Raw genomic sequence first — 27,781 nt, forward strand, 5'->3', positions numbered from 1 at the left:
GAGCCTTTAGTACCCTTAACATTTGTGGAGATTCTTGAAGTGTCAACTTCCACTCATTACCTTATTACGAATATGATTTGTATTGTAACCCTCTCTCCCCTTGATAATGTGCCCCCTCCCCACCCCCCCATACATACATACATTTAAAAAAAAATTTAGCCTTTGATGTAGCTAGATGAGTGGTTAATTTTACATATCGACTATTTTTGTAATCCGAAATTCAGTTTGCTATCATTCAGAGTTTAGTGAATCTTCCCCTTAGAATACTGACCTAACCCCCCTGAATTACTCTTTATAGATCACCACTAATGCACTGTGCAACTCTGGCACGTGTAATTTATTTAAAACATTCTGAACGCTATTGGCTTTGATGTCCTATGATCTATTCTATATAATGTGTAACATCTGCATATCATGTGTAAGGCAAAAACAAAACGATACTAATTCTGAATGACTGTATCCTCCGCATTCCCAGAATGCCATTTAAGCATTTTATGTCTTTGGGTTTCCTGCTTACAATTCTATAGTTCCCTTAGCAACAGCCCAATGTTATGTACATACATCTTGGGTCAAATCAAGAGCTGATAATATCTGTATAAACCGTAGTCAGTCCGTATTGCCATGGAAAAAGGCATTTCAGGTTGCAGTGTTTATGGTTAGAATGGAGGACATACTTGAAAACAAGAGAAATCTGAATTTATCCTTCCTGGTAAAATATTTTATAAATCAAAAATAAATATAAACCTGTAGCAAAGTAGTTAATCTGTAGCTACTAATGAGGTTGAGAAGTGCATTGATACGTCAATGAACAAAAATAAACTTCCTTTGAAAGTTAAAAAAAATTAATTCTGTATTTTTCATATCTTAATATTCTCTAGTGCAAATGCTAAAAACATGTTGCTGATGTCACATTGAAGGAAAGATCCCACCCATGTAATTACCCTCTCATCGTGTCACTTCTTATAGCTGTTTTGATTTGCATTGAGTTAAGCCATGCAATGTATGGTGTATTCATCTTTTCTCAGTCTTTTATTTACTATTTGTAGTTTGGATTTTTCCGCACCTAAACCAATATAGTTTGAAGTGAATCTGTCATTTAATAATGCATCTGAGAGCAGACAAGCTGTCTAGCAGTGACCCCTGCTTGTTCCTGAAGACTTTATGTAGTCATTTTCTCTTTTTAGTCTTTTCACATATTTTGGAATTTCGAGTTCTGCTCTCTGCCCCCACTCCCTCCCTAGTTTTGACCAAGCTCATTTTGTGAACAGCGGTTGATGGGTACAATCTGGATTGGTGCCCCCAGGCCAATTGTGAAGGCATTGAGTGGTCTGATGACCTTGGAGATTGGTAGGTGACCCATTAACCTCTGTGTTGTCACCTGGAGGGCAACGTTGCCAAATATGATTGTTAAGGTTCCCAGAGCAGAAGAAGGAAAGGGGTGGAAACATCCAACAAACAGATCCTGAGATCGGATTGAGCACACAAGTGAAACTACATTTTATGTATGTATATAAATACTTTATACGTATAAACATTCTACAGTTTAGTCTAAACTTGATGGATGCAAGTGTTTCAGCCTAGATCACTACGTAACTATTTGGAGCAATGGCATTAAACCGATGAGTGAAGATTAAGATGCAACTATTATAAATTGTCAAGCAATACTGCTATTCAGCAATCTATTTTAATGCACTTTGCTTTATTGTTTTGCTGGACTGTTAAATAATGTTGGGTCAGTGTCTGTAAGTAGTAAACAAATGCGCTCTCTCTCTCTCTCATAACATTATGTGAATTGAAGTGATCACAGTAAATGTCATATATACCATATTATAAAACTAAACTTAACAATAAATGAAACAATAACAAAATGTTATAGGAACAATAGAATGATGAGGCCCTTCTCATACAAGCTTACAGTCTAGTACCACTTGTCTGAAATGTAGTGATGTTCTTTCACTTTATATCTTTTGTTTGTGACTTCCCCCATTTTTATTTTGTTGTTAATTAACTCTGTATGTACTAATGCAGTGCTTGTGGGGATTGGTGCTATTACATTACATCATTAGTTTAACAGAGCCAGCAACCCCTTTAGGCTATGCTTCTGAGAGGTATGCAGCCCCCAACACTAAAATAGTACACAGCACTGATTTATGTTATGTCTCTGCTTAAAAAGGTGCAGTCCGACATACTCTGCTAAATATAAAACTTTACTATACCGCACAAAAGTTATGGAAAGGTGTAATTTTCATTCCGATCTTCTAAACCTCAACCCATTTTGGCCCCTCATACTTTGATTCGGTTTGATATAGTATATAAAATAATTTTATTGAATGCCAAAGGTTTAAAAATACAGGCTTTTAGGGTATTAATGGCTCTTTCACTGCCCGTAATATTCGGCATGCCTGTCGCTTTTTCAAGTGCTTGATGTTTTCTGCCTTGCATTCTGAAGGGAAAAAAAAGCACATATTAAGAAGCTAAATGGTGACATTTTAGTTTGCCCCCTATTTTGTGCTTTAAATGAAATGTATTTTACTGTACATTTCGCACTGAGCCTCACAGTTGAGAGCAAGCTCGTCTCGATTTGGATAAAGCTCCTCCACTGAGTTAACTAAATCAAAGTGGTAGACGACTTGCAAGTCAGCAGGGAGGCAAATTAGTATTTAGTCATGCTCTTTATATTTTTATTAAAAGATTAAAACTCCGTGTGAAATGCATGGCATGCTGCCACTGTCGAGGGGTTTGCTGCCAGCACTACTGCAAACACATGCCAACAAGGAATCGATCTAAGCTTAAGAAATAGTCTTATCACACCCGACACCTCACGATGGTAAGCCAGCTTTACTGCAAAACAATACAATTAGCGATAAATGCTCAAGATTTTAACACAAGGAAGAATGCAGGCAAGTTACTTCAAAGAACCTTGATTTTACGTGAAACTATTACACCGGAGCAATTGTAATGATCAATGGAAAAATAAAAAATTAGCACACTACCCCAAGAATGCCTGCCCATAGGTTTTTTTTCTAGAAATTATGTGCCATCAGTGACTAGGGAAATAATAAAAAAAAAAAATTGGTGTCATAAAAAAAAAAGAGAAGTCGTATAGTTTTTGTCTTGTACTTTGTAGAATTGGGACTAGGTATCTGGTCCCTGAAATGTGGCTCCTCAAGGTAATGATTAGGCAGCTTTTGGACATTCCACAGCCAGGCCAAATGTCACTCATGATCAATAAAACTATTACTCAGCCACATGGTTACACTTATAATACCATGAATGCATAGCTTGTTATCCCTAAATACTACTTGGTAAATTGAGGTCAGTGGACATAAACAAAATAGACTTAAAAAGAACTCACAAATATGGTAATAAATGTAATAGATTATAAAGGCAGTTCCTGGTTTATATATTGTTACAATGAGAAAGCATGGAAAGCGGAAGAAAATATTATTAAAATAGATTCGTAAAATTATAGCATTTTAGAAGAATTTGATGAGCAATCCAACTGGGCTTTAAGAAGCACCTCTGGTGCAAACTGGGCCATTTTCCCCAATTTTGCAAATTTATTTCAAGCCTTATGCAAAAACAATAGGCATTATACAATGCAAATAAATTAATTTGACTATTTAATCAATATCAAAATTGTTCCACGTATAATAATTTTGATATAGATCAGCACATTGCACAAACGGAGAGCTCACAATGAATAATTTGGTGTTGTCTGGCACCAAAATGCTAGGTTTGACACCTCTAACCAAACAAAAAGTGGATAAACTTGGGAAGAAAAGGAGGTTTAGTCGATATACCAAAAAGTTAAACCTGCGTTTCATCTCTGCTTGCATTGCTTTCCAAGAGGCTTAAATAAAAAAATAAAAAAATTAAAGCAGAAATTGAATGTGCTTGTATGATGTAAGTTGAACATTGTAAATAATCCGACCAATCCAATGGCCGTTATCTTTTTTCTGTTTTGTTTAAAAACATCATTAAGTTTGAATATTTCCACTCCCGAGACCTGAATTTCTGTTGCTGGGTCCTATCCCTTTCCAGCACTTTTCTTGTGAAAAATCACGAACGATCATAGCAGCCGTGGGATAGCAGCCGTGGGCTGAAATGCAGTCTTACAGGTGCCGACGTTACTCCTGTGCTCTCGTGCATGAGCCAAAGTACAGCATTAGAGGTATATGGATGATGCAGCTAAAATCTCTGCATTGCAGCCCTCACTGTGTGTGTGTGTGTGTGTGTGTGTATATATATATATATATATATATATATATATATATATATATATAAATATATATATTTTTTTATTATTTCAATGCAGGGGTGTGTTTGTATGTAATATTTGTGTTATATTGCAGGAGTGTGCTTGTGTGTTGTGCTGGTGTTTGCTTGGATGTATGTACATACATACTTACAGATATTATGCACACTAATACACAGACACACACACACACACACACACACACACACAAATTCATATAGACACCGGCACATATACACACCGACATATACACACATGCACCCTGACACACACAAACATTGATACATACACACTCCATGACACAGATACACACTGAGATAAAAACACACACACTGACACACAGATGCACGCACACAGAAGCACACTGACCTATATATATATATATATATATATATATATATATATATATATATATATATATATATATGTATAGGATCAGCGCTGGGTGGTCTGAAGGAGGAGAGACAGAAGAAAAAAAGCTGCAATCTATGGGTATGAGGTTCCCTCTAATGTCCTCAATAAAGAATATGGAAAAAACAAAGTAATAGGTCGCGCTATACAAAAATAGTACAATTAAAAGATAAAATGAGAGATAAAAAAACAAATAAAAATTTACTCACATATAAATACACAATAAAATAAAATAAATATAAGTATGAGCGTAATAGTCCCAATATGTAGTGGATTCCAATAGACTGATGGAAACGTGATACTGTAGTCAAATAAAACGCTGGATCTTCTATGGTATAGGCAATCTTGACTCAATGATGAGCATGCAAATAGAAAGACAGGGAGACTCCAATAGTGCAGACTGTATTAGCGTAAATATAAAAAAATGGGTGTAGGGGAGGTATTTCACTCACCTATGTAAGAGCATGTACTTGCTCAAGTGTAATCAGCATTCAGTGGCGTTTATCCACCACTGGCGGGACATAGATGTGGGTAATTCCTCGAAGTAAAGGAGAAATAAAATATAGTGCTCACTGTATATAAAATATAAGAGTAAGACTTAAAAATAGAGAACGTACTCACATTTGAATGAGCAGGATATACTGCTCACTATGATGGCGTGGGTGGTATAATCCCCACCTAGGATTCTTTGGACAATAGTCTGCTCCAAAATGACGTGTAACCAGGTTAAGAGAGAAAAAAGTAATATAATATAAAATTATAAGATAAAATAAAATAAAATAAAAGGTATATGGCAAATGTATGGTGAAAAAAAGCCAATATTCCTTTATTAGTACAAATATAAAATATATATATAAAATTAGCCAAAACGCGTTTCGCCACACAGGGCTTTATCAACTGGCAATAATATACAATAACCTGGTAAGATGAAGCTTATATAGACTTGAAGGATACACGATTGTTCGAATTTTGGCGCCAAAATGACGTCATCAATACAATGAGAGTAATACAGAAATGTTTAAAAAGCATAATCATAACTTAAAAGTAACGAGCATTGATTTATAATAGAATTATTAGCTGAATGCTATAAAAATCAATTAAAAATGAGTGGTTATAGTATTAAAAAAAGAGTAAAATAAATGGTCATGTGATCGCGAGCTGCCGCGATCACATGGTGCGTCCCAATGCTTATTGGGAAGTGTAGTACGTATGTTGGTGTTCTGGGGAAACCGGAAGGGTAAAGGACACGTGACCGTGATCGCTCGCGGTCACGTGATATGACATATATATATATATATATATATATATATATATACACACACAGATACACACACTCTCAGATGTGCTCACACTCCTACACATACAAACACTCACTCAAACTCATACTCACACACAGGTGATTTCTTACATTTTATTTCTCCAGCCACCCTCCTGTCAGCTTACCTTATGTGCCAGGAGGGTGGCCTGGAGTCCTGCTGCTGCTGTAGGAGTGAGGGGTCTGGAGCTCTTCATGCTCCTCTCCCATCAGGTTGCAGCTGCCTCCTCTCTCTCCCGCGCTGTCTCCCTGCAGAATGCTGGGAGGAAGTGACAGGCTGTCACTTCCTCCCAGCAGGCCGACATTACAGGTGCCCGGTCGCGGTCTTAAAGGACCGCAGCACTCGACCGGGTCCCTGTTAAGCAGTAATGTTTCCCCTGTACTCTAATCATAGCACCGGGGAAATATTCCGCGGCACCCCTTTGTGCACATTGCGGGGCCCCAGGGCGGCGCTGCACACAGTTTGGAAACCGCTGTTAGTACACGTATTTCTATATATACATTTGGGAAAGCTTTGGCACATATTACTAATGCAGATGTGGATCCATATTTTATACATTTTAGCACCATTTATCACTATTTCACTCTATCTTTCTCTCTTGTTCTCTTTCTGATTTTCCCCTTCTCTCGATCTGTTATTCACTAGTCTTATTTGTTGGGAAATCGAACAACCATAGTGAATTTTAAATTGTAGGCCTAAATAGCCAAACTTGAAATTGTTCCAATTGAAATATTTTAACCTAAACTTTGAAATCCAATCTGAATGATCAATAACACTGTCTTCTCCCCCCCCCCCCCTCCTCTGTCTCTGTTTGATTAGGGAAATATTCCTTTCTATTGGAACCTAAGACTTTCATATATTTTACTCCCAGTTTTATTCTCTGCACATTTTGAAAACACGGCCTAGTGTTGAATACCTGCAGGGACATTTTGTAGCATATATAAAAGGAGCAAGGCAATGGATATTCCGTGCAGATTGCCAGGAACCATATTTTCCATAGTGGGAAATTAATGACTAGATGCAAATCCTTTGAGGGATTTGTATTTCATCCATTGTATGGTTTTGCAAACTCCTTTTTTACCCTTTCGTTGCTGAGGGAGTATTCGGCAAATGTAATCAACACATCAGTGATCTGGGTGCTGAATTTGCTAAAGCTGTAACTGATTCCTTGCATCGTCTTGCTCACGAGTAGTTGGATAACTGAGGGTTCTGGATTTTCCGCGCCGAGAGGGTTAATGTACGCCCGCTATGCACTTAAGACGATGGAGGCACCAGATCAGGTTTAGTTCTTTGTTTTGAATGTATTGAGCTTTTCAAATGTGGCAGCTTAACTGATAAATTGCGCAGATGGCAATCCATTATTCCTGGCCTGTCTTCCTGCAACTTTCTTCACGTTGAACCTTGGGGAAAAAACAAACTGCTTCTATTATAAAAGCCATTCCCAACGGTAACGTGAAAGATCATGTAGCTTGTGGTTATCTGAAAAGGTCTGGTGATGTAAGGAGAAAAATAAAGCCTCCAGGCTGCTACTTTAAAATGTTTTTTACTCCGATTACCATTGAAGAAAAAATATTTTTGTTTTTGGTTTTTTTTTTTCCTCCCTCAAAATCTGTTCAAATTAATTTATGGGTGAATTGCACCAAAAAGTATCCTGTGCATCAAGCTACAAACTCTTCCCTTAGTTTTTTGCTATTCCATGTCACAGACACCCATCTAGTATTTTATTACTAAATATTGTTTACATTAAACATTTTATTGCCAAATGCTCATTTTAATGACTCTATCAAAATGCATGTTTTTATTTCATTCTCATATTCTGATACGTTTTTAAGATGGCTATTGGCATGCTAGCATCATTAAATGTGTTTGAGAAAGTTGTCCCCATCATTTAAATTGAGTTAATATAATTTTATATAGGCTTTGGTTGCCAAGGATGCTAAAGCAACTTGTCTTTTTAAATCTTTTTTTTTTATCAGAATATTTCTTTAAAGTACGGATTGTATTTTATTCTCCTATATTAATGTGTAACTTGATTGCTGTCTGAGGTCAGCCAACAGTCAAGTAACAGAAGATTTCTGAGGAATTGGGGGAGGTGTAAATACTGGCTAAACCTTATTGAACCCTCAAAAGAAGATGCATAAAATAAAGTAGCCCCTTGTTTACCTCAGTGATAATTTAGAGACATTTGTATAAAAAAAATACTATTTAAAAAAAAATTGTTCTAAACCAAAAAGTGTCTTTTACATTAGAAGGAAAATGGTGGTCAGTAGATTTCAATTTATTTTTAAAAAGTTTAGATGATTTAAAAAGAAACCAAAACGTAATCTTAACATTTTTTTTTCCTACTGAAACCTGCTATTTTTGATATAGTAGTAACTTTTTTTTTTTAATAAAACATTTGTCACGGTCTCAAATGGAATATGTCTCAAATGGAATGTGCAAATGGAAAAACCATGTCTACATTGGCTGAGCACTGAAGTAATCGACCAGTGGCTGGATTTTCTGAAACACCGCTCCGATGAAGGAATGACACATTTAAAAGTTTCTGACCCATAGTCCCCTTTCATTTTTAAATGAAGCTTCTAGCCTAAAAGTATTGCACTTGGGTTATTGCCGGGTACATATTGCTATAGGACATGTATATTCTTGTAATGTTTCATTTCATTGTCTCTATTTATTTATTTATTTTTTGCGCTAGCAGTTTGTATCTTATTTGTATCTTGTGTATGAAAATATTATCGGTGACTGACTGGGCGGGGAGGGTATTATGTGGACCATCTCTATCTAACCTTTTGACTGCCTGATGAACCCATGCATTGCAGACATGTTTGGCCATGAAAGGGTCACTTTTCTGGTTAGCTGGTACACAGGATATGGTAATTTGTTAGCATCTCAATAGTAAAGATTGCACATGATAGACAATTCACACATTTAAAATGAGAATTCACAATCTTTTGCACTCTAAAGGCATTTCCTGTACCTGAATGCATGAATGTATAGAAGTACGGTACATGTATTTTGCAGATTAACACAGAAATATGGTACCAAGAAATACAAAACTGTGAGCTGCAAATGAGTTTTTTTATTTTTTTTTATTTTTTATTTTCTTCATCTCTGTTGTGTAGATCAGTGGTTCAGAAACTTTGTAGGTTCAAGGCACCCTTAATATTTCAATATTTTTCCAAGGCACCCCAAGTCAAAATTTCTAGGTTGTATATCTGTACAGCGCTGCCGCATTTATTGGCGCTATAGTGTAATGGGCAGTGTTGGTGTTTGAAGGGGTGCTTGTGTACATTTATTGTGTTTTTATAAAGGGGTGTGTTTGTATGTGATGTTTGATTGCAGGGATGTGTCAGAATGTCATGTTAACTTTTAAATGTGGATGTACATTTGTGTTTGAGTGAAGGGGTGTGTTTGTATATATTTGTTTTTTGAATGCAGGGGTGTGTGTATGTAATATTTGTGATAGATTGCAGGGGTGTGCATGTATGTTGTGCTGGTGTTTGATTACTTGGATGTATGCACATACATACATAATTACAGATATTCATGCACATTAACACACAGATGCATATAAATACACACAGACCTATACACTCAAACATTGATACATGCCCCCACCATGACACAGATACACACACCCTGACACAAAGATGCACACTCATACCCATACACATACAAACACTCAAACTCATACACACACTCATACACATACACACACTCACACACAAAGTTTTGTTGTTGTTGTTTTTCTAAGATCTCCAGCCACCCTCCAGTTAGCTTACCTTATGTGCTGGGAGGGTGGCTTGGAGTCCTGCTGCTGTGGGAGTGAGGGGTCTGGAGTTCTTCATGCTCCTCTCCCCTCATGCTGCGGCTGTCTTCCTGCAGGATGCTGGGAGGAAGGGACAGGCTGTGTATCTATTATATATACATGTATATTATATTCTCTATGTATCTATTAATTATATATATATATATATAGATATATTTAAATTCTAAAAATATATTTATATAATATTTTTACATAATCAAGTCATTTTCTCACTTACAACCTGAGGGACCTGCCCGACAACCCAGGCAGAAAGTCCAGAGAATTTGGCTCGCATGCCCTATATTTAACCCTGTATCTTTCCAGGGCACCATAAAACCTGTACACTGTTTTAAACGGAAGACTTCACTAAACAGAAATATTGGCGTTTAAAAACCATAAAACCTGTCACAACGATGATGTCGTCAGTAAAAATTCAGTTTTTGCATTTTTCACACACAAACGGTACTTTCACTGACTATATAATTATGATACGTTTTACTATTTTGAAACACTAATATTTGTGTAAGGCTTGAATTTTCTTTTTTTCACATTGAAATTTACCCAATTGGTTATGTTGCCTTTGAGTCCGTATTGTAGTGTAGCCCATTAATGAGAATTGCCCCCATGATGGTATACTCTTTGCAAAGGTAGACAACCCAAGGTATTGTAAATAGGATATGTCCAGTCTTTTTTAGTAGCCACTTAGTCACAAACACTGGCCAAAATTAACGTTCAATTTAGGTGGTTTTTTTTTTCATTTCTCACACACAAACAAATATAAACGCTAACTTTGGCCAGGGTTTGTGACTAAGTGGCTATTAGAAAAGACTGGACATTCCCCATTTGTAATACCTTGGGTTGTCTACTTTTGAAAATGGTATGCCATCATGGGGGTAATTCTCATTCCTGGGCTACCATATGGTCTCAAAGGCATCTTAACTAGTCTAGCCAATTTCAATGTGTATAAACTGAAAAATTTAATGTGCTATATTTGACCCTGTAACTTCTGTGACTTTCCAAAACTCCATAAAACCTGTACATTTGGGGTTACTGTTTTACACATGAGACATTGCTGAATACAAATATGTGTACTATATTGCAGTAACAGCTAACAGTATTGTGACATTCACAATTAAAATTCCATGCGGGGGGGGGGAGGAGCTTGACTTTGGAGCAGAGCAGTCGCATGGCGCTTGAGCTCCCGCATCTTGAGCTAAATTTTGGGGTTGATCTGCACATACCGAGAATATTTACACACTGAGGGGCTCTGCTGGACGCTGGACTCTGACGCCCGCCGAGGAGCAGAGTTTGGGGCTGAGGCCTACTAAGAACAGCGCTGGGGAGAGGCAGCCGCTCTCCTCGAGCTCACTCTCTCTGTCTGGTTCGGCAGTTCCCATAACCTCCCCCCACCACCTCTCCCCCCTTTGGACTGGGAGGGATATCCCGGTCTCCACTGGCCTTTCTGTGCCACACTTGCCCTGCACTTGTCTTCCACAGGCTCCCAGGTGCACTCAAGCCTTAAAGCGCCCTACCCTACAGCCTCACAGCGGCTCCAAACAATCCACTCTACGCTGCCTGGATGACATCTTCCATAGATTCTGGGTGCAAATCCAAGAATGCACCCAGGCTGGGCTGATACTGCAGTGGGAGGACCGGAGCAGCGTCAAGCAGGCAGGAAACAGGAGACCTCCCTGGGGCAATCCTGCTTTAGCTACACACCCTCAATCTACCGACTGCCTGCCTTGCATGAGAGCCTTCCGAGGCACATCCTCGATGCACCACTCACAGCGGCTGAGGATCCACACCACCAGATCCCCAGTACACCCCAGAGGGGGACTCACCAGAATGTCAAACTATGCGCCACAAAAATGCCATGCAGAACTAAAAAAAAAAATGTTTTTTTCTTAATTTCTCATTTTTTAAAATATTTTATTCATACTAAATTATGTTTAATATAAAATATTTGATGTGACATGAAATCTCTGTTTCTCCTGAACAAAATGATATATAATAAGTGTGGGTGCACATAATATGAGGTGAACTAAGCCTGAACAGACATATAGCGCAAATTCAAGGTTTTGTTTACGTTTTGTTTTGATCTCAGCTTGTACAATTGGCTCAGTACTTAAGGGGGTTAAGGTTATACTATAGCTTTGGGAGAATCACTGAAAATATGAAAAATGTATGTCACATTTGCTGTGAATGATTTGCAGGGATTTATGGAAATGTACAGAGATACTTACTGTTAGGGATTCTCATAGCATCCTCTTAAAAGAGATTGTAATTGACTTAGTCAATTTATGGTACAGTCAGTTTAAGCATTTGTTGGGTAAAAAAAAAAAAACACACAACTTGCACGCTTGCCTTGTGTACATAAAGCATAGGGAATTGTGCTTGATGCTCTGTCAATTGCATCCTTGCACATTTAGTGCATTTAGAGTCTCTTTTAAGGCGTAGAAAATGCAAGGATTAATTTTCAGTATGATCTGAAGACTCTTGGTTTAGGGTTTCAAGATGTACAAGACTAGAAAACTAATCTGATCTCGGCAAAGTGCTCATTAGCCATCTGCTTCAAGAAACCAAATAATGCCAAGGCCTCCATGTAATTATTTCTTTTGCACAAATTGTTCAAATATTGTAAACAAAATGTTATTGTTCACAAAATGGTTTCTACCAGTGCAAAGCTGAACGCGCACACATATTCTAATGCTGGTTATTCATTTCAGAAGCATAAGGAGAAAGAAAAGCACAAACAGAAATCCAGAAAGCAAATGGAACCTCTGCCGTCAGTGCCGCCTCTGACCGTGACTACTGAAAAGGTACGTCTGATTACTTTACGAGCCTCTAATAGAACGTTGGTGACATTTCAAACGAAACCACTGACTTTTCCTACCACGGTGTGTTTTATTCTCTGTTGATAAATATCTGTACCATTAGTTGGAACTTGGGAGTTGCCGGAGCAGGGCTCAGAATTCCATGTCCAACGTAGCTGGGTCTGCAAGCCACTTGCCATTGAAAGCCCCCTTCTGTAGTGTTACTGCAGGAAATATGTAGTGCAGCAGCACGCACAGCCATATGGCATCTTGTTGGCAGATTTTTTACACCTTGCAGAAAGTCTCCATGGTAAGGAATCTCACAGCACCTGTATACTCCAAAGAGCAGAAAAGGGAAATGTAATTCAGGTAGGAGAAAAGTGCAAGAATAAAGGGGCTTAATCATCCAGAGCAGCTGTATTTTCTGTAGTCTTAATCTTGATGGCTGCAGGTATCAGATGTGAATAACTGCTGCTTTCAGGCAGCTTTTAGGATCATAACGGGAAGTTACGGTTCATGGCTCACGGGATAGGTCTGAATTCCACTTTCTAATTACTTGCGGGGGAGTGGACGTTCTTAATCCATGCCCTAGAGTTTCTGTACCATAGCTTCTCGTTTTAAGTGGTTAAAGGGGGAACTGTGTCTTACCAGGAACTTTAATGTAATAGATTACATTTAAAAAAAACTAAACATTACGTTCTATTTTGGAACTTACGGCTTTCATCTTGGCTCTGTTACAATCACGGTTCTATGCCCTGCCCTTTTGTCATTGAACTCGACATGTATACAATGTTTCTGTTCGTCCATTTCCAATTCATTGTGTGCCATAGCTTTGTGTAGACGGAACTGTATTGCAATGTCCGTTTCTAAATCTTTATTATATATTTAAAGAGATATTTAACAATACTAGATACAATAGAATTAAACATATATAGTGATTAACACTTAAATAAGAAATACAATTACAAAGGTTACTGTAGATAGTTGTGGTCATAATTCTCATAATGATGGAGTCTTAAATACCTTACAGAGGTATATAGAAGCAATGTACCAGTTTCATAGTATCCATCCTTGCAGTTTATATGAAAGCTCTTAGTTTTTTGTTTTCTTGGGACACTTAATACAGCTATTGTGCATTTAATGCATCTATGACGTAAACATAACTTCAGAGGAAAGTGTGCTAAAGGATAACTTCAGGTACCATGACCACTTCTTTAATTTGAAGTGGTCATGGTGACTGGAGTATGTTTGTGTTGCGTTTTGCTTTGGAACGCTTTGAACTTGTAGTTTCTAGTGTCATGTCAAGGAATCTATGCCATGATCAAGAAATCTAAAGAGGAAACAGGTCACGTTTGATGAAATATGTCAGATACATTTATTCTGGGTTTGGTGGTTGTTTTTTATTTATTTATTTTTTACATTTATTTTTTATAGAAGGTTGTAGGGGGGTGCTGCAGGGTTCTTGTTTTTTTCTCCGTAACATGGCATTCATTTAGATACATTTTATATATTAAGAGGAACTCTGGAAAATATGGGGGAATTCCATGGAGAGAAACTCCTGTCTGGTCTGTCAGGTTATTTCAGTATATTCGTCTTCCTTACATTGCTTTTTATTTGGTTTAAATATAATTTCGTATAACCTGTAAGTAGAATATACTACATACAGGTTATACAAAATTGTTTAGCACACTTTATAAAAAAAAAAAATATATATATATATTAGTGATTACATTTTTTTTTAAATTCATATTTGCATAAATGTAAGCAAAAATGACTCTTATGTTTAAAACTGACAAGACATACTCATCTGGTCCACTGGTAATTAAACTGTGGTTAAAGGAACACTATAGGATCAGGAATACCAACGTGTATTCCTGACCCTATAGTGTTAAACACCCTTAAATATGGTTAAAACTCACCCTTTTCCAGTGCCGCCACAGATCTGCCGTTTTGGCTGACATTATCAGAATTGTACAATTGACATCCTATAGGAAAGCATTGGATTGGCTGAAATTGTCAATTCTGATGATCTCAGTGAAGGAGGTGGGGCCAAACACCTTGCTGGTCACTCAGCATTTCCTCTTTGAGATGTATTGAATCAACGCATCTCTATGGGGGGAATGTTCAGCGCCTCCGTGCAGAGCGTAGAGATGCTAAACGTTAGAGCTGCACCACTGACCCGTCAGAGTAACTGCCATTAGAGGTGTTCCAAGGCAGTAATGTGAACACTGGCTTTTCTCTGAAAAGGCACTGTTCACATGACAATGCCTGCAGGGGCAAGCTATACTCACCTGAACAACTACATTAAGTTGTATTTGTTCAGGTGACTATAGTGTCCCTTTAAGTGTGGAGGCTTATATTCTAGTTATGGAGTGTTTGGTTCCCTGCATAAATCCTCAGGCAGCTCAACCGGGAGCTGAGAAGCTGGGGTCACACCGTTTTACCTTACATGATGCAGTTGCTTACCATACCAGATATTGAAACACAGTTGCACCCACTTGAAATATATTTACTGGGACCTGCGTGTCCATTCTTGAGATTATAAGGGACCTGCGAGTCCTAAGCTTTATTCCCTAACTGAAAATAATAGCAAACAACTTTAAGTGAAAGGGAATTTACAAAATGTGGATAGTGTGACTGAGACCATTAAGTTTAGTTTGTTACAGTGTTTATTTTATACTGTTAGGCAGTTGGATATCCTACATCATACCTCTATTAGCAATGTATGTAACACAACAATGAGACCAACTGAGTTATTATGAGGATGTATTATCCCATTACAAAGTGATGCAAGATCCAAGTGTTTGCAATGCCCCAATGTGATAACGATTGTCTGGAGACATGCGAGTCCCACCAATGCATATCAGACACACATTTTATTTTGAAAAAAATAAAAATAAATTTACCAAAAAAAAACCATAATCTTCAGGCAGCAGAGCCTTTTTTCAGACCCGTCTAGTAATTTTTCAAACACTCTGTGTATACACACTGTGTATTGTTTTGATTCCATCAACTGAAAGTAGCATCGTTTATATAGCAAGTAGACGGAGACAGGGCTCTAAATTTCCATTCACCTGTAGCCATTGACGAGTGGATATTTAGCCCTGGTGAGTGTGACATGAATCCTCCATGTTTGCAGTAGCTAGTAACTTTTAATAAAGTAATACAAACTTTACTTGGACTTTAAAACTGTATTCTGAAAAAGCACAAACCGAACCTTTCCTGCGACTCACAAGGAGTAGAATTAAATTGAGGAAAAGTCCTTATGGTAATATTTTTATTTTCTCTGCCGACAAGAAGCTCTGGCCTATATGCCATCATTTTAGTTTTAAATCGCCCCACTGCTTACAAGCAAGACTTTAGCTCCTTACCCCGTACATTGCCATTAGTGGGTTAGAATGGGTTAGCAATAGGATAGAACAGACAAATATACAATTACTAATCATAACATTTACATATTTAACATTTTTATGCTGCTTATCCAGGCTAGCACAGTGTACAAGCGTTATGCATTGATACTTTGTATTCTGTAAACACAGAGTATTCTGTAAACACACAGTATAATTTCATTTTTTTTTCCCAGAGTCCCTTGTCTTTTTCCTCTTGTCACTGTGTTAACTACACCGATCATCTATTGCTATTATTACCACACGCTTTCTGTTAGTCAACTATGACTACACAGACATTTCAGCACACGAGTCCTGCAAAAAATAAATCATTGTAGGCTCCCTGTAGAGCTTTGCATAATGTGCTAAAATAAAAAGTATTCCTCTGTGAATTATTGTTATGCCACATTCTGACAAAGAATTCCTCTTTGTTTTAATCAGGTTGGTGGAAGCAAGTGTTCTCATTGCGTTTATTTATAAATGGCAACCTGTTCTATGTATGCTTAACGGTTTCCTTCTATAGCTATCACAAGACTGTTTTTTTTTAAATCCAATGATATAATGGCATGTTCTCTTGTGCTAGTAGTCATTTATTCCCTGCCTGCTATGGAATCAATGGAGAGGACCCAGACTTGTACTGCATTAGTTTAAATCAGTCTTACTGTGGAAGCAGTGATATCCACTCCATTGTATGTTTGTACATATGTATGTACATATGTTTCAAGCTTCCTAAGCTTTGATGTAAACTGGCATATATCCGCAAATATACTTGTCCGGCATTAAGGCAGTACTTGTTTTCATGTTTGCTGATTTAGTGGGGCAACGTGAGCTCCCAAGATGTCAGTCGCACCAAGATGGATTCATGCCCTCCTTCTATAATGACTAAGCCGACGTGTGAGTTGCCTTTTCAGTGTTCACAGGGCCGGAGTGCCATTTTAGCCACTGCTACTCTGGAAAATGTTTGCAGAGTTAGGGGTATCAATCTCTTAAACCTTTTGCCTATTAAATGTTTCTTCCCTGTGTCGAAACATTGTTTACCTGCTAATGTAAAATATATAGATTCATGAACAGCGCTCACACAAACATATGGTGGTAAATTTTGCAAGGCTACTTAAAATCACTTGTCTTGGCAAACACATTTGGGGTTTCAGTTCCACCGTATGGCCACATTGTATTAAAAGAAGCACTCCACACCAGTAAAGCACTTCATATTGCTGAATTGCTATCTGACTATGGCGCATCCCTTTATAAAAGTGCCAGTTTCATTTTATAATTGGCACTTTTATTTCAAACAGCTGGGGAGAATCACTTCCTACTTCCGTTCGTTTTAGTGAAGGCGCCAGCCTTCCAATATTGGCCAGAAAGTATTGGGGGGAGGAAGGGGAGGGCGTTATCACCTGGTGACCGACCGGAGGGGAAACTCTCCTGTCATGCCGGTCCTCTTATGGCGCATTTCCCCCCTCCCCACCGTGTGTCTCAGTCCTCCATTTCCCCTCGGTGTCTATCCCCCCTTCCTTCCTGTGCCTTCTGACCTTGTAGCGTGGTCTTCTGTTTCCACTACTCGGACTGACATTAAGTGCTCCCTTAGCTGTCCAATTTTAGGCAGCACTGATCGGTGGAGAGTCCTAAGCTGAACACTCAGCCTTCCACTATAGACAAAAGATTGGTGGATGATGCGGAATTTACTTCTCCATTTGCCGAGCTGCAGCAGATGTGCTGGGAGAGTCCCTGGTTTTGCCAAACTGCTCAAATGGTTTAACACAATCGTGGGAGCAGTACCCAAAGGCTATTTGTTAAATAGCCACTACGATGAGTTGATTATGTTGCTTCGACTGCCCTTTTAAGACACTTTCAGACCATGTAATGTAAAAACTTGTATGGAGTACCAGTAAGTCTTTAACAGATAGTTGGAGAAAAAAAAAACCCCAAACACCACTATTTCAGATATTTATTTATTTTTCCTCAATTTGACATTACTTGATAATCTAGGGGCAATATTATCGAAGTTATTGCTTTAACAAAAGTGCATCTGAAATAATTTTGTTTGCCTGTTGATTCCAGTTTAAGGCTATTAAAATATAAATAATACCCAGTGTATTTTGTATGCATAGCCTCTGTTTAAATGAGATGTAAACTGAAATCTCAAATAACAAATGGTTTAATCAGTTGCTTGAGGCAGGCACTGTTGGTATCCAGAGCACTATAGTTCTTTTCAAAATAAAGTGTAATCCATGTGTTGATATTTACTGGGTGGTCTAGCAGTCGACATGTTAAGTGGCTTGTGCATTGGCTATGTGTTAAATTGCCAGTACACCTGCATTTGAAAAGACCAGATATTCGGAACCTCTGCAAATACAAAAGGTAGTCAAAATGACCTTAACCTTATTAGTGCCAGATAGCCAAAGGCCTATGAAATAGGCATGCACAAAATACTCACAATGCTCAAATCTCTGGTTACTAAAACTTAATACAAATGTATTATTAGATTTTTATTTTACTATTTATCAGGAAATGTTAAACTGGAATACTTCCGGTTTCAACCAGCTTAATGGAAATAATTTAGATATTTATGTTATGTTTGTATTGTCTATTAAGAGTCTGGTCGTCCAAAAATGTACTATAAATATTGTGCTACATGGCTATAGCAGGTAGATATGTATGCCTTAGAAAGATAACCTTTTAGGGAAACAATATTTAGAGATTTGGCTAGTACAGTATATAAATGAACTGTGTACCACTGTGCTATATTTGCATCATGGTTGAATCTGAAATGTATTGCACTTTCAGTACAAGCCTTCAGGTGCCTAAATTGCAATCTCTCTCTTAAATGTTAAAGAAATATTTGAAACAAAAGTATAGATCATTGGTTTATAACATGGGATCTACTAAGGCATTAGGCATTAAGTTTGCAACCCATTTTTCAATTGTAAAGTTTTTTTTTTCTCAAATGTACATTTGTCAATTGCAATATAATAAAATATAAAAAAGTGTCTGCAAAATATCTTCATTAGTGTTTTCCTATTGTTAAAGTCATGGACTGTGGAAAACCATAAACAATGTATTATTTGCAGTTATCAGGGACTTAAAGGATCACTATAGTGTCAGGAAAACAAACTTGTTTTTGTTGCGCATACGCGGCCTTTCTCAATGCTTTCCTGTGGACATTCTGCGTGCTCAATGGGATTTTCGCATTGAGTGTTGGGAAAGCGGCTGTCAGGAAGACTGCCTTTAGAGGCTGACTTAACCCTGCAATGTAAACATAGCAGTTTCTCTGAAACTATGTTAACATCTGAAGGGTTAAAACCTGAGGGACCTGGCATCCAGACTACTTCATTGAGCTGAAGTAGTCTGGGTGACTAGTGGTCCTTTAAAGAATAAGATATCCTGATTCCAACCACTGAGGACCCACTGAGAAAAACTTGGGGAACCAAATTTTTGTCCATACTCTGGGTTTAAGAAAAGCTTTTGTATATCCAGGAAAGGGGTTTGAAACTTGAGGAGGGCTCTACCATTCTGAATGGTCTGCTTTATCCTCACATGGGACAATGTATAAATTATTTCATATTTTAAAGCCACAAGTTAAGGGACATCTGTGAACCTTATAATCTCACCACGGAGGATTGTTCAACCAAAACATGCATTACTCCTAACCCAATAAATGATCCATTTTATATGCCCTGCAGATAGTCATTTCAAAGATGGCAATCCCATTAGTTCATAATATTGAATGTAATGTTGTTGAGCACTTAGTGACCTAGAACAGGGGCATTGGAGACCTCCGCTACTAAATCCGGTTAAAGGTGCTATACCAAAAATGCAGATGAATTTCTCTTTAGATAACTTTCCCTCACAGACACTCTGAGGAGACCATGGGGGAGACATCTGCATGTTAGTGGTGTAGGCGAAGTACTTCCATTACCTGGATTATTTTTTTTTACATACATGTGATAGTTCCCACATACTCTTTACTTTCTCATCTCCTTGGATGAAAAGGTTTATTACCCTTTTATGACCAACTTGCAGCTCCTGACTTCTTCATCCAGGAAGAGCTTGTCCAGCCCCTTAATAAATATGCTTCCTTGTTGACTTAACTAGCAGAAGGAACCTCAGGGCTCATTACAATTAGAAGCCGTACACACCCACTGTCTCACCTAACTGACAATGAGAGAGAGTTCCTTTTGTCCATGAATACACCAGGTGACAATGTCCCAATGCTAATATGTCTTGCCTTTGAAAACCCCCACGCCTAGCAAGGATCAGCATGTCCACTATAAGAGAGAAGCTGAACTGACCAGGCATCTACCAATTAATGTGCCTGCATTTCATGGCAAAAACAAAGGTGAATCAATCTTATTTTATTTTTATTTATTTATCTTTTATATAATTTGAGCTCCAGTATCTTTCTTTAGTTTGCAGTATGTTTGCGTACTTACCATGTAAACTTACATTTTGCTGGCTGCTTGTTCACAGATTTTCTTACTTAACTAAGGTTTTACCTTGTGGTTGTCTCAAAGCCTTTTGTAGACATTCTGTATTTATTTTTTCTACTGGGCCTTTAGAATCTTAAGACACTACAGACACCTAAACAACGTTAGCTTAATGAAGCAGTTTTTGGTGTATAGATCATGTCCCTGCAGTCTTACTTCTAAATTCTCTGCCATTTGTTTATGTAGCCCTACTCACCCCTCCCTGCATTTGACTTACACAGCCTTCCTAAACACTTCCTGCAAAGTGAGAACTTGATTGCACATTCCTTTATTGCACATTCTGTTTAATTTAGAATCTCTTATCTCCTGTTCTGTTAAATGCCCTCTAGATCCTGCAGGAGCCTCCTGTGTCAGATTAAATTTCAATTTACATAGCAGGAGATAAGAACTTCTAAAGCAAGTTAATGTCTGAGAATGAAACCATTTTATTCATGCAGGCTGTACCCATCACAGCCAACAGAGGTGTGGCTAGGGCTGCATGTAGAGAAACTAAAGTGGTTTAGCTTCTAAATGACAAATAATTGACAAGTGAACTTCAGAGGAATGATCTGTACACTAAAACTGCTTCATTAAGTTAAAGTTGTTTTCATGACTATAGTCCGTTTAGGTTGAAATATTGTGTGGTTTCAATGCCCAAGTACCTCAAGTTTTACTTGTTAAACAATTCAAAGCAAAAAGCTATTTATTGGAAATGTAATCTTCCCCGTCAGTAAGACATGTGCCAGCACTTTCTCACTTCAAAATACCTTGCTACAATTACAAAGCAAAGGCTCAATGTTTTTATTGATTTATTTAGGCTGTTATAATGTAATGATGCTAATTGGCTAGGAAAGATTAGTGCAATTTTCTCTGTGATGTTGGGAATATCTTCTCAAGAACCAAATTTGAAACATATGTGCGGATGCCCCTTGCAAATGTTTCAAAGTGCAAGTTGGTTATTTTTTATTACATTTTATTTTATTATTATTATTTATTTATTTATTTATTTATTTATTTTTTAAACCAATTTTGTAAAATACAATGTACAGTGTAATTGCTATATCCTAAGACATATCTGAGATAATTTATCCTTGCTTGCAAAACACTTTCATTATGATGTACTCCTTGTTTCTAATGTGGTGAGGCATACGTTTTTAACCCTCATGACTACGTTCGATATGATCGGTCTATAAATTGTTTCAAGTCTATAGATTCCAGTAAAATTGTGGAATGGCATGTTTTCTGCACACCACACATAGCTATTGTTATATATCTTTCATTTGCTATTCTATTCATGCTAACTATGGAATTATAGGCAATCTGTTCTTTTTACCTACCTATTCTTTGTTTTATATATCTTTTTTTGTATTTATCGTTTTACTCTTTTATTATGTTTCTTACTTTTTTGCTCTGATTATTCTTTTTAATTTTCGTTTTAAAATCTGTTCTGTCTGTTTTGCCATTCTAACTCTCTATTTTGGTTATTCTTTCTGTGTATTTTACCTATTACCTAAGATCTTTCTTAGACCCTTTGCCAGCATGGAGTGTCCTATTTATTTACCATCATCTGCTCTAAGGAGCACTGCTAATGCTAAATAAGTTAGACATTACATATCCTTGGGCCAAATTATTATGACATAGAGCTTCCTTGATGGGTTAATAATTATAATAATAATTCAGGTGGATTGAAACCTAGAAGCAGATATGAAAAATAATTGGATTTATTTATTGTGAAATGTAAACCAGGGTTATTTAATGGATAATGGTTTTTCATATCATCTTTCAGACCTATACCTGCAGCAACAACAACAACAGCAGTGGCACGTCTGTGACCAGTACAGTCAAGCGTTTGGAAGAGACAGCTGCCCGATTCACTAATGCCAATTTCCAGGAGGTTTCTTCCCATCCTTTAACTGGGAAAGAGACACTGGAGGCAAGAAACCTGGAGAGCAAAGGAAAAAAGTCTACAAGTCACAACTCCATCCAACGTGGAAGGAAGTCTGGCAGTGGGAGGAACAATGCGGCAACAACAGCTGCAACAAGTCCCTTTCAGCAAGGTATGCAATGTGTCTGGAAGGTAGTTTGTATGCCTCAGATATGTTGTGTGTATATAAAACAGCCTCTAATAAGGAGTAGGAGGTTTGCGAAGATTGTCATATTGAATCCATATGCTGCTTCCGCTTTCTGCTTATCTAACAAAGAGTTATTCACAGACAGATAATGTGTTGTGCGTGTCTGTTTAGGGAGCTTCTGTGAAATCTCAAAATTCCCCCTTTAAAACATTTTTTTTAAATGGCTTATCTGCTAGAAAGTGTTACGGCACATGGTACAGCAAAATATAAATTGTCTTGCTTTACTATGTCGTCACCAACTCAAGATATGAAAAGTAGTCACCCAGTAGAGTAATACCTACACTGGGTATTTTTTTTTTTTGTAACTACAGTAATGACTTCTTCACATTCTTTTGACACACTTCAAGGGAACGAAGATTTAATGGGTCACAAAGAGTATGCTATATAATTAGATTTAAGTGTGTAAGAGAAATAGAGTTCTTGCTTTTATACAGAGAGCCAAGGGAGAAGGCCCCAATTTAAAGGAAAGACCATCAGTAGGAGCGAAAATCTATTAAGCTGTAGGGCACACATTAAAAAAAAATAAAAAAAAAATATGCAAGGCAAGAAGAGAGAAAGAAGTCTTAGATGCCATCTCCTTGCACCAATATGGTAATTGGTACTTTGGAAAAGTAAGTGAACTTCTTAAGCACCCTAAACAACCCGCACCATTCTGTACCTTAATTTGAGATAAATTTACTTCACCCCTTTTTTTTTTTTTTTTTTTATAAATCTTGTGCACATGCATACTTTATCCATGTCTTTCATGTTTTCTTATTCGTTGTTTATGTATTTGTTCAAATTCCTAATTTAGAGAGAGCAAGCAGATATAACTTTCTAGCAGTGATGGTGGAATATCTATCTATTCCGAGGTCACAAATCCTGATACTTGTATATAATGTATTGGTATATCATGGGTAGCACTTCCTGTAGAAGCCGTGGCATTCAGGTATGACCTACATTAAAAATAGCAATGTGCTGATCGGCACCCCTTTAAACATGCATTGCTTTATTATGGTATTCCTCTCCATTAGCAAATAGGGTTTGTCAGCACTCAGAGCCTTACCTCAAATGTGAGTGTGAAAAAGAGGCAGGTATAGAAGTTTACACTTTGCCCCCAGTAGACTTCCCTCCTCCCTGAAATTAAAACCTGTTTTAACACCTTGATCTATGCAATAATGTGGCTTACTGCCAATTGGTCATACATGAAGCCCCCTTTGTTGGCCTTCAATAGCTTTTACACGTCCGTTTTTTTAATTTTATTTTTATTATTTTTTAATATTTGTCAGTTTAGAGTTTCTGAATTCCCTCTTTTACTGTTTGTGTGAAAGCAAGATCTTCATGAAGCGATGGCATGTCTTTGACACTCCTGTTTTTGAGGACTACATTTTATTGGATTCTTGGTTAGATAAAGATTCTGGAAAAAATATTCCACGATTTATGTTTTAAGGGGCTTCTGGAGGATGGGTGGTCAGGTTTCCATTTTTTGTCTGGTCATGTTACATATCATACTAAGCGTTTTTTGGAAAATATAAACATTTATTTACACTTTTATGGAATAACGCTTTCTATGGCCGTGGCAGCAAGTGTTCAGTTTACATGTCTCCAGTTAGTGTTAGTGGGTTGTAAGATGGCAATGATGGGAATTCCTTATACAATAGTGTAAAGAACTGGAGGCGTCCAGCTGTTACTTAGATACAACTCTCTGCTGTAAAATAGATATATCACCCCTAACTCGTAATAATATCCTATTCTACCAATTAACCATTGTTTTTACAATAAACTTTTTAATCCACTTTAAAACACTTTTTATCCAATATTAAAAAAAGAACGCTGTCTCCACAAGCACCTTACTTCTCTTGAACTGGAAAATTAACCAGTTTTACTTAAAATTGATAGGGGGAGATCTTGTTAGAATTATTCATGAGATTGATAGTGTGCCCCACTAAAGGAACATTGATATTATGTTGCTAAATAGAACAGGTCCACTGTTTGCTTTAGATTGAATCGTGCATGTTCATTCCAGGAGTCCGTTATTTATCAAAAAAAAAGAAAAGGGAAAGGCAAATTGCCCTTCTGCAAATTCACTTTTAAGTGTAGTGACGCTTGCCAATTATTCACGTAAAAATATTTTACAAACTGCTAAATATTGTGACATCACTAATATCTGAAAAATTTTAATTTGTTTTCTTTTTGTTTTGTTTTTTCTTTTCAAGTTGTATATTTTTTTTTCTTAATTACCACACACTCACAGGTCACTTCCTTTTTTTTTTTTTTTTTTTAAACTTTGATACAAAATTTCCACTTTACAATTCCACGTAGACTTTACCACTTTTGACATTTGTCGTATCGAGCCCAATTCATTTTTTTTCCTGTTTTACCAAGAGTTTCCAGAAATAAGTATATAGGATTAGGAGAAGTTAGGGAATCTTAATGAGCTTTTAACACCAGCTGTAAAAACAAAAGGATGGAAGAAAGACAGATGGTGACAGTCAAATCGGCTAATGGAAACCTCTTTTACATAGCTGCTAATTAAGTGACAAAATAGTGGTTGTCTTAAAACCTCCCCATTTAAATTATACAGCGGTGATGAATCATTTTAATATTGAGAACCAATTTGTGAATCACATGTAAGCAAATTTATAATGAATTTTACCAACTTTATGGCTTCTGCCCCACACCAAAGATATTTAGCCATATCGGTTAGCTTGCAACCATTTTGGTTGAGTTACTTTGGATTCCAGTACAATGCATGAATAATTCTGGTTTTAAAGGAAACATTCCAGAGAAATATGTTCTACTTCCCTGTAGCTTTCTCTGTTCCACTGCATCTTAATGCACTGCCTATTCCAAGCCCATTTTGTTGTAGGGCTTATGTGCATATGCATTTTTTTACACGGTGTGCCATTTCAGTACACCCCTCAGTTACTAAAAGGGTACATTAAAATACAGAGTTTTCAGTGGGGAATTGAATGAACAGTGAGAGACAGACAGTGATGGCAGCTGACATTTACAGAAAGTGGAATGTCAAAGGCTCTCCTTACGGGTTACGAGATTGATCTTAAATTAATGAAATCAATTGCTACATCTAAATATAAAGGACATCTCAAATAAGAATTTTTGTGCTTTTTATCCTTTGTTCATTCTCTGTCATTTTAATTTTTGTAAACAAATATTTTGTTTGACTTATCTGTTTGCAGGAAATTTTTCCGGAACACCGAACAGTGTTAAGTCTTCTTCTGGAAGTTCAGTCCAGTCACCTCAAGAATTTCTGGGTTTTTCAGAATCTGAAGTACGAACTGATGGCTATCACCACCCTCAGCAGCCACTGTCTACCAAAGATATCCCTAAAGGGGAATCTGGACTGCAGGAAGGGACAATAAACTGTTTTAGTTCTTTGATAGGCCTTCCTTCCAACCCAGCTATGTCTTTCCAGACCAAAAACTATGACAATGTACCTGGAGAATATATTAACTCAAGCCTTACAGGATACAAGCGGGTACAATCTTCTTTGATGGATGAAGATGCAGTAAAGGAAAAAAAACGTAAAGGAAACAAGCAGAATAAGCATGGACCTGGAAGACCAAAAGGAAACAAGGGTCAAGAAGCTGGTTCCCACTTATCAGTTTCCTCTGCTTCCCCAACATCTTCTGTTGCATCTGCAGCAGGAAGTATAACAGGTTCTGGTCTCCAGAGGTCTCCCACATTGCTCAGGAATGGTAGCTTACAAAGTCTAAGCGTTGGGTCATCGCCTGTTGGGTCAGGTAGGAAATTCCATGGTCCTCAGCAACTGTTTAAAATACTTTTTTTTTTGTTTTAGTCTTTGAGAAACTCTTTGAACAGTAAATGAATACCTCAGACATCTAGCTCTGATAGAGCTTATGTTAAAAATAATCATCCCCATAGATATGCTAAAAATAACCATCCCAGTAGGCATGAAGCAACCACAAGTCAAGGTAGTGTCCCCCACTCTGTAAAATATATTCTAGAGTTTGTGAGCACCATACAACAATTACGTGACTTTACAGACTTTCATTCGTGCAAAAAATAGAATCTTTTAACTTACTGAGCAGGTTCGGTTAATTTGTACCTGAACTACATATGCCAAAAACATGCTCTTGGGGAGAACAGGGGCTTGCTCATAAAAGGCAGTTCTTTGCAAACATGGTTAAATGACAGCTCTCTGCTGACATGTGAATTTGCAGCAAGCAAGTGACATTGTACATGGCGAAGGAGAAATGATGGCAATTTCTCAGCTTTACTGTAAGGGGGGGGGAATACATGGAATACAATCCTGCAACCCTCTCTCGGAAGGCAATGACACTGGGATCTTCTGGTGCCTATAAGGAGGCAAGGGTTTAATTTATATAATAGTGATATACTGTTGTTTTTCAGACCTGAGGGTATTGTTTCCTCCCACCCCTCACCCGAAGTCCATGAGTCAACACGATTCAAACCTCTAAGAAACTTAGTAAAAGGGTCTCTTTCAAGCGACAGTGTTTATTTTTTTATTTTTTTTTATTTTTTTCGATACCCACTGTAACACCCCCCCACACTCCTATCTCTTTGCCAGTTGCATTTATAGATATGTTTTCTTCCTTGTGCCAGACATAATACATGGGCACCTCCATTTGTTTAGCTCTGCCCATGAAGTCTGTAGTTTGCCTTTCTGTGGAATTCTTTTGACTGAGGGATTGTGGGTAAATTAGTTTAGCAACGAAAACGGAACTTTGTTTAAGCTCCGTCAATTGCTAAAGATCACGCCCCCATGAGAAAAATGTTGTCTCTACTTTATTTTATGAATAGCTAAACAACTGAGGTGAAAACTCTTAATTTTAAATATATGGTTCCTAGATTCTTGGAAAATGTCACACTTTTGGTTGAGAAGGTTTACTTTACAATCGAGATTACATGACTACCCTCAACCCTATATGTGCAAATTAATACTTGTATCTTTGTCTAAATTTGTATCTTAATTTTTTTTTTATTTTTTTTTAAACAAAAACTAAAAGGTTTGGTGAATTTATAGTCATGGTTAAATAGCAAATATGACTTATTTAAAAAAAATAAATAAAAAATTATTCGCATTTTGTTTATTTATTCTATACTTTGAATTATGGGGAATTGACAGGTTGTTTTCTAGGCTAAAAATGCTGAACTGTAATAGCTGAATTTTTTCCCAACTCTTTTAAGCCCAATTTGCAAATTA

General features: G+C 37.3%; 1 protein-coding gene across 5 annotated transcripts in view; it reads left to right on the top strand.

The window, feature by feature from the left end:
• Positions 1–27,781, top strand: part of MLLT10 (MLLT10 histone lysine methyltransferase DOT1L cofactor) — a 182,673-nt gene that overhangs the window by 95,493 nt on the left and 59,399 nt on the right. For 4 of the 5 annotated variants that reach the window (XM_063452530.1, XM_063452533.1, XM_063452532.1 and 1 more), the window contains 3 exons: positions 12,523–12,615; positions 22,248–22,518; positions 25,773–26,336. In XM_063452530.1, the coding sequence (XP_063308600.1) occupies positions 12,523–12,615; positions 22,248–22,518; positions 25,773–26,336 (928 nt within the window). The remainder of the gene's footprint in view (positions 1–12,522; positions 12,616–22,247; positions 22,519–25,772; positions 26,337–27,781) is intronic. The other variant, XM_063452531.1, reaches the window with a different exon arrangement.

This window comes from Pelobates fuscus, chromosome 4, assembly GCF_036172605.1.
Source record: "Pelobates fuscus isolate aPelFus1 chromosome 4, aPelFus1.pri, whole genome shotgun sequence".
Classification (NCBI taxonomy): Eukaryota; Metazoa; Chordata; class Amphibia; order Anura; family Pelobatidae; genus Pelobates; species Pelobates fuscus.